The sequence below is a fragment of the Anabrus simplex genome, chromosome 1, assembly GCF_040414725.1.
Source record: "Anabrus simplex isolate iqAnaSimp1 chromosome 1, ASM4041472v1, whole genome shotgun sequence".
NCBI lineage: Eukaryota > Metazoa > Arthropoda > Insecta > Orthoptera > Tettigoniidae > Anabrus > Anabrus simplex.
In genome coordinates, this window is record NC_090265.1 from 106939253 (window position 1) to 106953811 (window position 14559).

At 38.2% G+C, this 14559-nt stretch overlaps 2 protein-coding genes across 2 annotated transcripts in view; one reads left to right on the forward strand and one right to left on the reverse strand.

The window, feature by feature from the left end:
- The window catches only part of PNPase (polyribonucleotide nucleotidyltransferase 1), a 108631-nt gene extending 96833 nt beyond the window's left edge, over positions 1 to 11798 (reverse strand). The window contains exons 1-2 of the mRNA XM_067156551.2: positions 11644 to 11798; positions 10402 to 11319 (exon numbers count right to left, since the gene is read on the reverse strand). Of these exons, the coding sequence (XP_067012652.2) occupies positions 10402 to 11319; positions 11644 to 11795 (1070 nt within the window). The 5' untranslated portion in view covers positions 11796 to 11798. The remainder of the gene's footprint in view (positions 1 to 10401; positions 11320 to 11643) is intronic.
- Positions 11799 to 11910: 112 nt separating this feature from the next.
- The window catches only part of Rat1 (5'-3' exoribonuclease 2 Rat1), a 184425-nt gene continuing 181776 nt past the window's right edge, over positions 11911 to 14559 (forward strand). The window contains exons 1-2 of the mRNA XM_068224996.1: positions 11911 to 12083; positions 12357 to 12484. Of these exons, the coding sequence (XP_068081097.1) occupies positions 12009 to 12083; positions 12357 to 12484 (203 nt within the window). The 5' untranslated portion in view covers positions 11911 to 12008. The remainder of the gene's footprint in view (positions 12084 to 12356; positions 12485 to 14559) is intronic.

Genomic DNA, 14559 nt, shown 5'->3' on the forward strand with positions numbered 1-14559 from the left:
TAGACTTAAATGGTTTGGTCATGTTAAATGAATGAATAGCACAAGGTTACCATATGTTTATTTGGAAAAGAGAATAACAGGTAGAAGACCAGCTGCAAGACCAAGAAGAAGAAGGATGGACCAACTGAGGGAAGACGTGGAGAGAAGAGGATGAAATTGGGAATCTGTCATGGACAACAAAATCTTTTTGAATAGGCAACTTCGGAAGACGCTCATTTTCAAACACCCTACCCGGCTAGCTGGAAGGGCAAACTGATGATGATGATGATGATGATGATGATGAATGAAAAGGACCACCAAAATGAGGAGGAGGAGGGAGTCATGAAAGACTTCCTTGACCTTGAATGTCCTAATATCACTGAGCTGGAAGAAAACTAAATGTGATGGCCAACAATGTCCTACATCCATAACATTGATCAATAGGGTTTCGAAGTTTATGGCCTAAAGAAGTACAAAATATACAAGCAAATATGCCCTAAAAACTAGCTGGATATGACCTAAAAATGTAAAATATGACTTATGGGATTTAATGATAGGTAGCAAATAAGAGAGTATTACTAAAATTAAACAAAAGAGAATTGTTTCGTCAGTAGGCCTCCTGAAGATCTCTTCACCGAAATCTTTTGCGTAATTTCTTAATTTTAACTCTTCGCTGCACTTCAGTTTAGGTGTGATATGATTCAGTGTAGTACTAGAAGTGTGACCAATCTGTTAAAATTCATTGGTGGTGAAAGGGGAAGAGGTCAGTAACTGGGCCCGTCAAGGATAAACTATACAAAAGGATTATTTCATTACCCCACCTATTCAATACAATTAATTCGATGGTTATGTGGTTAACTGAACACAGAAACTACTAGATTTGAAGGGACATGTTTCACCCTTTTATTGGGCATAATCAGCCTTATTTATTATTTAATCTTAAAACAAGCTTTGGTTTGAGGACATAATCACTTATAAAAATTGAACTGTTGATTTGGCTGTTTTAGCTAATTTAGTTTTAGGTTGTGATTTTATTTTGTGAATGATTTTGTTGACCATTTCTTTGCTGTATCCGTTATGTTTAGCTATGTCGTGGATTAATTTCAATTCATTGTTTTGGTCTTCTGTTGTCATTGGGATGTTAAAAGCTCTATAAATCACACTATAATAGGCTGCTCTTTTTTGTGTATTGGGATGAATGGAGTCATTTTCTTTGGTATTTAAGGTGTGTGTGGGTTTCCTGTAGATCTTGTAAGATAAGTGGTTGTCGTGTCTGGTTATTGTTAAGTCTAAGTAATTTAGTGTATGGTTATTTTCGGTTTCTTTGGTGAATTTAATTTGGGGATCTAGAGTGTTAAGTTTGTCTAGTATAGCTTGTGCGTCAGTGGATCTATTATCTAAAATTACAAAGATATCGTCAACAAATCTGCACCAAAAATGTATTTCTTTGATTGACGTGTGTTCTAAGTAATCTATATATATATATTTCTGCTAATATTCTGGAGGCAGGAGACCCCATAGGTAGGCCTTGTTGCTGATAAATGGTATCATGAAATCTGAAATAGTTATTGTTTATGGCGAATTCAAGTAAGTTTATGAATTTGTTCATTTCTAAGGTGCTCAAGTTGCTATAGCTTTTTAGGTTAGATTCTATTATTTTGATTGTTTGTTTAACAGGAATGTTAGGGTACATGTTTACTATGTCACATGAAGCAACGGTATGGTGTTGTTTGATCTTTAGCTCTTTGGTTCTGTTGCAAAAATCTATTGAGTTTAGTATTGTTTTGTTTGTTAAAAATGAATTGTGCTTTTTTTTTTTAATTTTGGATGAATTGCGATAATTTGTAGGTTGGACTGGCTCTATAGTTTATAATTGGTCTCATAAGTACGACTTCTTTATGTACTTTAGGGTAGGCTTTCGCGGACGGTAATTGGGGTTTCATTGTTATGAGTTTAGCAGATTCAGTTTCGGTGAGAAGAAAGTGTGCGTTTTTGAGTAAAATTTTTAAATTCCTTTGTATGTTATTGGTTGGATCTCAGCGTTTAATAGAAAAAGTATTGTCTTGAAAACATTTTTTAGTCTTTGTTATGTATTCATTTTTATCCATAATGACCGTAGTGTTGCCTTTGTCGGCCTTCGTTATTAGTAGATTGTTCTGTTTTATTTTATTTTTAAGTTTGTTTAAGTTTGATCTATTGGTGGTATTCATGTTTAGGTCATTATTGTGAATGTTACTGATGTATTGCGAGATCTTTCTACTGATTTCGTGTCTAACTTCATCTCATACGTCATATGGGATCCTTTGTAAAGCAAGTTCTGTTTCGGTAACGGTAGTTATAATATTCAGGTAGGGCGATGCATTGGATCAATACGCTAACCCCAATCATAACATTAATGATATTACAGAGAAAACCAGCATCATTTTTGATAAAGCCATTCCGGCATTAAAGAATGATTACCTCAAAATAGTAAACACACGCTCCAACAAACCAACGAAACACAAGCCCGACCCCGTCCCTACTATCCCAATGGCCACTCCTTCTTCCCCTCCACCTACATCCCCTTCCACAGCTAATATGAGTCCCAGACGCACTCACAGTAGAACACAACAAGCCTTCAGACACATTGGTACAAGACCTGCACAACAACTATAGTAAGTACTTTTTCCATACACACACCAGGAATTCCTTCATACACATACTACCGGTATCTTATATTAGCTTATCTTTACAGACTACAACCACAAACGAACATAGACGAGAGAGGTGTTGCCACCAACTGCTTCTAAATTCAAACTCAAGACCTGCAGTTTACTATATTAAAACTTACTAGAGTACATCACAAGTTGGATTATATAACACAATAAAATTTCTTCATGACAAAAGGTCCATATCAATATGACGCATACCAGCTTCAGAACATTCTCGAAGATTACCTCACATGGCTAAAATCAACATGACATAGAAGGAACTACACAGAAGATAGAAGAATGGAATCTATGTAACATGAACTAAAATTTTAACAAGTGTCTACCTATATATAGCAAATTTTAATGTGTTAAAACTTTTTAAGTGTTTTATATTGTGGCCCATATGTTTTAATATGTTCTACATACTCATGTTCTAACTTATTGTAACTTTTTACCTTGACCACAGATATTTTAATTTCATACTACTGTATACATTTCCATCCCCCATTAGACATCCGGATGTCTAATACAATAACAACTTGTGATTTGTCTAATGGCTGGAAACTAGTCATGTACTAGCTGATGATGGCCATTAAGAGCCGAAACCGGTACTAGTGTAATCTATTTAAAATAAATTGTGTAGTGATTGGTGGAAAAACACATTTCTGATCTATACTTTAAATGGTATGTTCCGAGCTGTCAGAGGAGAGATGGCGTGGGAGGACATCAGTAGACGAATAAGTTTGAGTGGTGTCTTTAAAAGTAGGAAAGATCACAATATGAAGATAAAGTTAGAATTCAAGAGGACAAATTGGGGCAAATATTTGTTTATAGGAAGGGGAGTTAGGGATTAGAATAACTTACCAAGGGAAGTGTTCAAAAATTTTCCAATTTCTTTGCGATCATTTAAGAAAAGGCTAGGAAAACAACAGATAGGGAATCTGCCACCTGGGCAACTGTCCTAAATGCAGATCAGTAGTGATTGAATTAATAAATGAAAAAACACCCTGGAACACAGGGGTGAAGAAATCCAAACAGCATCGTAAGACCATAACTGGAACGAAACAAAGCAACGAAGAACTACAGCTGGCAGCCAAAACAGCATGGCTATATGTGGGAAAGATAAAAGAAGGAACCACAGAAGATAACATTAAAAACTATTTATTAAGAAATGGCATTACATAGATAAAAGCCTGTGAAATGCTTAATACAGCTGGGCCCATGGAGCCCTACAAATTGGGAATTCCTTTTGAATTTCTACAAACAGCAGAGAAACCTGACTTCTGGCCTAAAGGTATTCTAGTTAGAAGATTTTCTTTTCGAGGCCAAAGACGCAACATTGGAGTGTCCCTCGAATAATAAAATAATCAAGATTCTTCTCTGGAACATTGAAGGACTAAACAACGCCTTACTATTAATATCTCCAAAGACAATGGAACATTTCGATGTCATCATAGCTAAGGAAACTTTTCTTTTAGAATCAACAGACCTACAAAATTTCTATGGATACCACACATTTGCAACGCCAACAGGAGGTAGACCAGCTGGAGGAGTTTCATGCTTCCTCAAACCAACTGTTGGAATAGTACATGAAATCCAGAGAAGTGAAAACACAATCATAGTTAAGACCACTGATCTAACATTAATAGGAATATATATCGCACCAGATAATTCAATAGAAGATGTAGTAGAATCAGTACTTAATGAAATAGGGAACGTAAATACTGTGGAAGAAGTGAAAATCACCGGTGACCTCAACTGCAGGATAGACAAGCTGAACGTAAAATCAGAGTTAGTTATCCAAATCCTGAGGGATGAAGGTTTCACAATGATAAACAAAAAAAAACAAAAAAAAAAAAAAAAAAAGACATTAAAACATACTTTGCTCCAAATAGCTCCAGTGCAATTGATTTTGTATTCTACAGAGGTGAAATATTTATGATAAAGAAACAGGAAGGTCTATGGTCCTCAGGATCAACACCAATCAGAAAACATATACCCATCTGCACAAAAATTGAACACAAAGAGTCACGGAAAACACTAATCCCCGATAATAAGGGCATCACACTTTCAAAAAATATTGATGGAACGAAACTGCAAGACCACCCGAATATACAAAAAGCAAGAGCACTTGTAGCTTGAGGACACCTAAATGAAGCAGGAGAGCACACAAATGGTTTTGACTATAGCATGAAAAGACACCTTACGCATGTTATATTCAGCCAGAAAAATGGAGACTGCTGATTACTTGGAAGCATATGCCATCAAAAGAAGAAATTATAGAAAACTTCTAAAAGAAAAGCGAGCTGAATACCTGGAAGCAGAAGCCAAGAAGCTTGTAGTGGAAGCAGAAACAGACCCATTTCGAGCCCTCGAGAAAAAGCAAGCGTGTAGAGCGAGGGAAATACCAATGGAAACATGGGAAAAACACTTCTCAGTGCTTTTAAAGAGGGACAGCAGAGCAAAATGTGACACCGCAAACCACTCTATCGATCCAGAACACAAAATTGGACTAACCCCGGGGGGAAGTACAGATGGTAATCAGCAAAGGAAAAAGGGGGAACACAGCAGGACCAGACAACATATTTGTTTGAACACTTAAAAAGTATTCAAGACCATTTACTACAGCTTTGGATAGAACTATTTGACAAATGTCTAAATTTAGGCAAAATACCGGAAGTTTGGAGAACGGCAACGCTGAAGATTTTGTACAAAGGAAAAGGAGAAACTGACAACCCCGATTCATATAGAGGTATAGCTCTAGAAAGTAATCTATACAAAGCATTTGCACCTATTGTAGCGAATCGCCTGAACAACGAAATAGACCCGTTCATACCAGAATGCCAACTAGGCTTCCACAAAGGAAAAAGCCTAAAAGAAAAAACTGAAGAGGCACTGAGGCACCCAAAAGGGAAATACTACGTCGTCTTTGTTGACTATAAGAAGGCTTTTGATCTTATCGACAGACATATCCTGATAGGAAAATTAAAACAAATGATTGATGACAACACGCTCGTGAGAATCGTTGAGACCATTGTAGACTACAAACTAATCCAAATTGAAGATGGAGCATCCTCATCCGGGAAAGTAATTCAAACAAATGGGGTACCCCAAGGAGACCCCCTAAGTCCACTACTATTCAACGTAGCAACGGCAGATATCACACAAATAATGACGGACTCCCCTGAGACTACTCTAACAATGTACGCTGACGACATAGCTCTGGGATCAAGCTCAAAGGCAGAACTACATTCGACAGTGATGAAGTTAGAAGCTTCGGCTTCAGATAACAAATTTGAAATTAACAAGGAAAAGACAGTACAGATGGTGTTCAGAAAAGGTGGCAAGGTGGCCAAGGATGATGTTATATCATTAAATAATAAACAACTAGAAATAGTCAAGAAATTCAAATATGTGGGCATCACGTTCCAAACGAGCATGACATCCTTCAATAACCACATCATAGACAGAACGACAGCAGCAATCAGAGCCATTCACAATATCAAGAATATATATATGCTATCCCTTAATACAGCGATGACTTTATTCAAGACCGCAGTAACCCCAATTGTCTCATATGGAATCGAAATAGTATGGGACAACCTGACAATCGGTGACCTGGAGAGCAAGGTTCCTGAAAAAGGCCCTAGGAGTAGGTAAACTGGCACCCTCCAGACTTGTTTATGTACTGGTATGGGAAACCTACTTCACTGAGGATCTATGACTCAATCTACCACTGCCATCTACCGGCCCATTCCAAGAGCTTCAGAAAAAACTTCTTAAGAAACACGCGGAAATAGACCCTGAATTCTACGGAAATGACGCCATGATCGATTGAAACTGGACCAAACAACTTCAAGAGCAAAGACATGTCATAACAAGATATGCAATACATGGCTTCCACCATAAAATATGAGCAAAGACAAAATTCCACAAACAACAGATGACTGTTTGTACACTGCGTAAGGAAAAGTGCGACCGCTACCATCTGCTAAAGTGCAAAAACAGAATAAAGACTCTAGCAGAACACAGCAAAATGTAAATTGGCACAAGAAACTTAATACTCATTCAAGTGTTCCTTATAAATATATATAAAGACACCACTCAAACTTATTCGTAAACTAATGTCATTCCCCGCCATCTCTCCACTGACAGCTCAGAACATACCACATAGAGAAGCAGCTCGTCTTCTTTCCCCAAGTCTTCCCAGCCCAAACTTTGCAACATTTTTGTAACGCTACTCTTTTGTCAGAAATCACCCAGAACAAATCGAGCTGCTTTTCTTTGGATTTTTTTCCAGTTCTTGTCATGGACTAGGCTGAAGAGAATTTGGACTGTCCATGGTATTTGCGCTGATGCACTATTCAAGTGGAGGAAGTTAGCACCTCCCGCATGTGACTATGGTGCCAAGAGACAGACTACCACCCACATTGTACATAAATGTTCTTTGAGAGCTTACCACGGCAACCTCAGGGATTTTGTGCACCTAACACCTGACTCAGTGGGGTATTGAAGGAACTTGGACGTTAATTTGTGAATTGTGTAAATCTACGTCTATCAATGTTGCTCTTGTGTAACTAATGTTTTTTTAAAATTTATGCCATATGATTAATACAGGGTGGGGCAGAGTGGACTCCCTAGTTTCAATAAATCACTGAAGAGCGTGCACGTGAGTAAGCGGAGTGGGAGTAGTAGCATTTGGTGGGGGGAAAGACGCCATTTTAGTAGTCACCATGCCGTGGACTGGCAAGCATTGTGGTTTTGTAGTCGAAATGTCTTTTAAAAATAACGATAGTGTGGTGGCGACGCAGAGGGCATTTCGTAGGCGGTTTGGTTTGAATCGTCATGACAGTGTTCCTGATGCTAAAACCATAAGGAAATGGATTACAAGTGTACGGGCGACAGGATCTGCACTTCCTAGAAAACCAGTCGGACAACCAAGAAGTGTGAGGACACCTGAGAACATCATGGCGGTGAGAGCATCTATTGAACAATCCCCATCGCGCTCTGCGCGGAAACATGCTGCTGCTCTTGGAATATCCCCCAGAACGGTAAGGCGAATTTTACACTGTGATCTTCATTTACACCCCTATAAGACGATAGTTGTTCAAGAATTGAGGCCAGAAGACTTTGTTAAACGTACAGATGCTTGCAATGCAATGTTAGCTTCTTTACAACCCGGTGCTATTCTGTGGTCTAGTGATGAGGCCCATTTTCACCTCTCGGGCACAGTAAATAAGCAAAATTTTCGTTACTGGGCAGCAGAAAACCCACGCAATCTTCACCAAAGACCTCTTCATTCACCAAAAGTGACTGTGTGGTGTGCTGTGTCCTCCATAGGCATTATTGGCCCCTACTTTTTTGAATCGGAAGATGCAACCGTTACTGTGAACGCTGTGCGCTATTGTGAGATGTTGGAGAACTTTTTCTTCCCCAAAATGGAAGAGTATGGTGAGGAAATGGAAGCCTTTCGGTTTCAACAGGATGGTGCCACGGCTCATACCGCCCGTCGCTCTCGCCAACTTCTGTAAGAACAGTTTCCCGGCCGCGTGATCTCATTACGAGGGGATGTTTCATGGCCCGCTCAATCCCCCGATTTAAGCCCATGCGATTATTTTCTTTGGGGTTACCTCAAATCTGAGGTTTATAAAGTTCGACCAAGGACCATGGAAGCCCTTAAGGAAGCAATTGCTGATGTCATCGCTGGAATAACGCCAGATATGCTGCGCAGAGTTTTTGAAAACTTTATTGAACAGCTGAATAAGTGCGTCACTCGTCAAGGTCGTCACCTGGACGATATCATTTTTAGAACCAAATGAAAAAAATGGCATTGTATGTAGATTTCAGAAATAAAAAACTTTTGTAATAATCTTGTACAGTTTTTATACAGTTAACCCATCAAATCAGGGAGCCCACTCTGCTCCACCCTGTAATATAAAGAGAAATAAATCGCTCGTCCAGTTCCTAATGAATTGATTCTGAAGAGAAACTAATCTTTATCAGCCATGAATAAGTATTAAAAAAGGATAAAATCTACTGTTGTCAACAACAAGACATGGGTTTCAATACCTAGATGAAACAAGTGACATAGGCCTAGATGGAAGATATGTAGACAATATTATTGCTGACACTCTGAAATAAGATCAGCCTAGTGAAGTGTTTCTTCTAACATGTGAAGCTCTACCAAAGGTAAATCATTCTACTATTGCAGTACTCTTTGATCATATAATGAAACTAGAATAATTCAAAGTTTCGATTTTTCTGATGCATTAGCTACCTTGGCTGTAAATTTGAAATTTACAAAGTCAAACTCTGGTGCAATTACCTACCTGGAAACTGTAGACTTCCACTTAGTGATGCACTGCATTGGGATAGAAACTGAAAAGTAATTTAAAGGTAAAACGGCTGAAAACATTATTGCAAATTAGGAAAGGGTACTGTTGTCTAATGGAGGTTATTCTATCCTTTGCAGACATCAAGCAAAATTTGCAGATTTTGAGACAGAATTTTCTCCAGATGAATAAACTTCATTTCAAATTTGTTCCCATAACCTCGTGTGATGATGAACGGAGTTTCTCCAAGTATTAAGAGTATCCTGTCTGACAAAACAAGACGAGATGTATGGCTTTTCAGGCGTTTGCTCTCTTAACCAGCGTTTCGTCTTAGGTCTGACACTAGACTCATCAGAGTGGGATGTGTCAAACTCTACCCACTGACGCTGGGGTGTATGTAGGTGAAACCATCAGAAGCCCATTATAAGAGGCACAGTCTGATAACTGCATACGGGAGATAATACTCCACAATGGAATTAATGCCCGCCTAGCAATTCCGAATGGAAATTCTAAGTTCCAAAAGAAGATGATTCAAGTTCGACAACCTGAAAATGCGTGTTATCATCCACTGAATCTTTTCTGTCAACAAAAATTAACCTTTGAATGAATATCTCATTCTTGTAAATTATTTTTCTGGTTTCAGTAAACATTTTCTCTATTGATCTTTCCTTTTTTGCTAGTGTGAAGGATGATTTCTCCACGTAATCAATACTGGTACTTTATTATACAGTATCAATATTATATACATGACAGTACTGGTTTCGACCTGTAAATAGGTCATCTTCAGCTGTTGAAGAACCTGCTTAATAGCGACTGTACAGAATAAATAATACTAAAATTAAAAAATTAAAATTAAACATCGCACGGACACAGATAGGTCTTATGGCGATGATGGGATAGCAAAGGCCTAGGAGTTGGAAGGAAGCGGCCGTGGCCTTAATTAAGGTACAGCTCCAGCATTTTCCGGGTGTGAAAATGGAAAACCATCTTCAGGACTGCCAACAGTGGGTTCTGATCTCACTATCTCCCGAATGCAAGCTGATAGTTACGTGACTCAAACCGCATGGCCACTTGCTCGGTAAACTATGATAATATAACTATAGCAGTAAAATACACTTGTTTCAGTCTAACAAACATTAAAAATAGATACACTGTCAATGTGTTATTAATCAAGAGCAGCTGGAAAGAAGAGTAAAATACCAAAAGGAGGAAGGAAGAAATTACACTAGTCTGTAAAGGTATACCACTTCTCCTCTATTTCAGTACTTTCCATGCTAGAGTTATTCTGTAGGCTACCTACACTAACTTTAGACTTATCGTATATGTTAATCATGCAGGAACTTGAAAGCAATTTGTATATAATATTTGATTGAGACTATTATACTCAATAACATACTCACCTAATGTTCTCTTCCAAAATCATGCTTCTGAAAACATCCTTACAAATTTTACTGAAGATTTCACTAACTACATAAGAGTCCGTATTTTCACCAAGGTTATGTTTCAGTTTATCAACAACATCTGTCCTTAAATTACTTATAGCAACATCTCTAGACAACTTATCATGAGAAAAGTCATGAAAAATTTCTCGCAACCTCATTTCACAAAAACTCCTCACAGCTTCAACAATTTCTTCACTTGGTGGCTCTTTAACCTCAATTTCACGTTTTGCTTTACCATAATGTTTCTGTAGTTGAATAATAGACTGAACAATAGTTTGGCATTCTTTAACACCTGACTTAATTGCTTTCAAAAAGTCTTGCTGTAAAACATTGTCTGCAGAGGCTTCCAACATCACAACAAGACTATGGCGGGTTGCTGTTACAACTAAATTCAGACTACTTTGTCCCATTTCACGCCTTGTAGGATTGATTATGACCTGATTATCGCAGAAGCCTACTCTTACTGCTCCAACTGGACCATTCCATGGTATATCAGATAATGACAAAGCAGCTGAGGCAGCATTAATACTGGCAATATCAGGATAATTGATGCCATCGACAGCTAATGAATTACAAATTAGCTGTGTTTCACAGTTGTAATTATCAGGAAATAATGGTCTCAGTGATCTGTCAATTAATCTACTAGTCAGTATTTCACGTTCTGTAGGGCCCAGTTCTCTTCTGAAAAAATTAGTAGGAATTCGTCCAGCTGCAGCTGCCTTCTGTCTATAGTCCACAACTAGGGGGAGAAATGATGTATGAGAAGGTTTGTCTTTGCTTACAGCAGTCACCATGACAGATGTATCACCAAGTTCTGCAACAGCACAGCCGTCCGCAAATCTAGCGTATTTTCCCGTAGAAATTGTCATGTTCTGTCTGAGAAAAAAAAAAAAAAAAAAAAAAAAAAAAGCAATTTTATTTGCAGAGAATATAAGTTATTACTGTACATCAATGGGTACAAAAATTGATCAGCTTAAAGTGTTAAGACCATTTTTTCGCAGTCTATGAACTGAGTAATACGTATATCGTATGGAACAGATCAATTATCGTTTTCAAAGGAGCACACAGTAACTCAGTAAGTCAAAAAATAAGGAGGCACAACTGTTTAAGAAAGCAAAGAGGAAATAGTATCAAGCACAAACTAAAAATTAAGGAAATCTTTTCAATTCATAACCTCAACTTTTTGACATGAGAACTTACCCCGTCGAAAACCTAACATCGATCTCGGGAACTCGTTGGTTACTACTACTGCTGAAATATTTGACATGTTTCTGTGATTTTTTGACGAAGAGCGGGACTTTATCGCTCAAACCATAATATTTCCAGAATCTCCTACCTACCGGTGTCGCCATGCCTTATGTTTACGCTACGCTTTCATAATACTCCTTTCTTTTGTTATCCATCTATAAACTTAATACTGTCATGTTGGTGGTCCTGTAATAACTTCCGGCCGTTGCTTCGTGTTGTGGTTGTATAAGGAAAATCAAAGGGGTAGAGGTTATGAACCCAAAGTTTGTTTTGGAATAAAACTACTATTTGGATTATTCTCTTTTTGAAGACCTGCCATGGGAGTTCCAGCATTTTTCCGTTGGCTTAGTAGAAAATACGCCTCCGTAATCGTACCATGCATCGAAGAAAAAGTAAGCAAAATCAGTGCAGGTTAATGCGTCATTCTTCTTTTCAGAAAATACATTTTTTTTTTTTGGTTTACTTAATATAGTCCCTACTTTTAGTGATTGAAATGTTTCGTTTCATCACACATATATAATGTTTAGTTAGAATATATTGTAAATGTTATGGCTTCTTTCCTCTTTGATACTTAATGTTTGAATAGGTTAAAGAGGTTACCTTTTCGTGCTCATCTGACATTCAAAGGTTCATTTTGTTATACATTGATTTTTCTGTTTACTTAGCCCTCTGATGTTAATGGAGTCACGGTCCCTGTTGATTCTACACTGCCTAATCCAAATGGAGTGGAATTTGATAACCTGTATTTGGATATGAATGGCATCATTCATCCTTGTACACATCCTGAAGATAAGTAAGTAATGTTCGGAGATACGTTAACCTCATTTCTTGTCAGTCTGCCTTGTTATCAGTTTTATTTCATAACATGTGTGCAAACATACGTATTTGTGAAATGAAAAAATCTCCTCAATGTCACTTTACACAGTGGTAATACTTGCGTTATTGAACAGATCATGTATCAGACACCTCTTACCTGCATTTAGAGCTGTTGCCCAGATAGCACATTCCATACCATTTGTTTGTTGAACGTCTCCCTGTGTAAATTATTCCAATCCCTAATTCCTCTTCATATTAACAAATATTTGCCCCAATTTCTCCTATTGAATTCTTACTTTGTCTTCACATTATGATCTTTTAAAAACTCCATTCAAGCTTATTTGTCTATTACTTTCATTTCATGCCATCTCTCCACTGACAGTTTGAAACACACCACTTACAGGTTATAAACTTCATTTCTGTATTGACGGTTAAACTTTTACAATAATGTAAACGTTTATTATACCCTCCTATTCAATACATTTTTTTTTTTCTGCCAAGATTAAATTTTATTCTATTCAAGCATGTTCCAACTCCATTTGAGTCATCCTAAGTGGTTACTTTAGATTAAAACATTATAAAATATTATGTTTACACAGTACATTGCTAAAAATGTATAGTTCTTAAAATTATCAGGGGCCAATGACCTAGATGTTAGGCCCCTTTAATTCACAGAATTGCAGCATCTTACTCACGGGAAGAACACTCCTCAGTAACACTCGCTCACTGACTGTGTTCATACTGATCCCTCTCTAAGCATCATCTTAAAATTATCTAAAATAATTTATTCTAAATTTGATATAATGCTACACGAACACATAAAAGGTTTTTGGTAATGCTGGGGTGGGAAAGGTACAGTATTTGCAAAACAAACGATGGAAAATCATCATCATGGTTGTCAACGGTGGGATTCAAACCCACCATCTCCCGAATGCAAGTTCATAGCTACCCAGCCTGGTCAACAGAACCAATTCGCTCATTGGAGACTGTTTTGCCAGAGAAGATGCGACCATTAATAGGCCTAACTTGTAAAATTTACAGACATACCTCTGCATGTTCTCAGGAAGAATGGCTTTTATTTAATTTCCAGAAGCTTTCAATTGTGCACCAGTACCAGCATAACAAATCTCTTTTCCATATTCACAGAATTGTAACATCTTACTCACGGGCAGAACACTCCTCAGTAACAGTCGCTCACTGACTGAGTTCATACTGATCCCTCTCAATACTGTCTGACCTGTCTTTTATAGGGAGGTTGGTCCTTCAAGATCCCTTCAAGATGCTTTGCGAGAATGGAAGTCTTTGGGAACCTCTGGAAGTTAAATCTTCTGATATGCTTTTCTCATTGTTTCTACACTGCCAAGAGGCCATTAGTAATGTAACAGCCTATGGCAGTAGTAATGGCATCAGGGCTGGCCAATGCACGTCTGACTCTTCTCCGACTGGTTGCGTGTAATAGCGAGAGTGCGGGGCTGTAACTGGGTGATGTCACTTGCAGTTGGAGTTGGCTAGCTTGTACCCTCCTGAGGCCTTCCATACAAAATGGCGGACTCTGCCACACTGCCCTCTCCTAAGGCTGCTCGTCCCAAACTGGGCTGGTCAATCAAGATGGACAACCATAATCTTTCCTCGGGGAGGCTGCCAGATCCTGTAGACAACATTCTTGATCCTAGTTGTGACAGTATATGGACCTTCCCATGACTGAAGCTTCAGTCACTTCCTTTTCGTCCGCTCAGGACAGTATAGCTAAATCCGGTCGCTTTTTTGGAAACCTGCATAGTTCGCTAGCATGGCATAACAAGATTTCATCCTATGGCTGGCTACTGTCAGATTACACTGAGCATAGTCGTGGGTGTCGTTGAGCCGGTCCACCAATTCCCACATGTAGTCTGTAACTGGCTGCTCCTGATGTGGTGCCAATCCAACTATCAGGCCAAATGGCTGATGTTAGCTCCCTCCCAAAGACCATGTTGGCAAGTGTCATGACCATCATCTCGTGGGTGAAATTAATGAAATTGACGGACTTGAATGGAAACATAAATTTTTGCCATT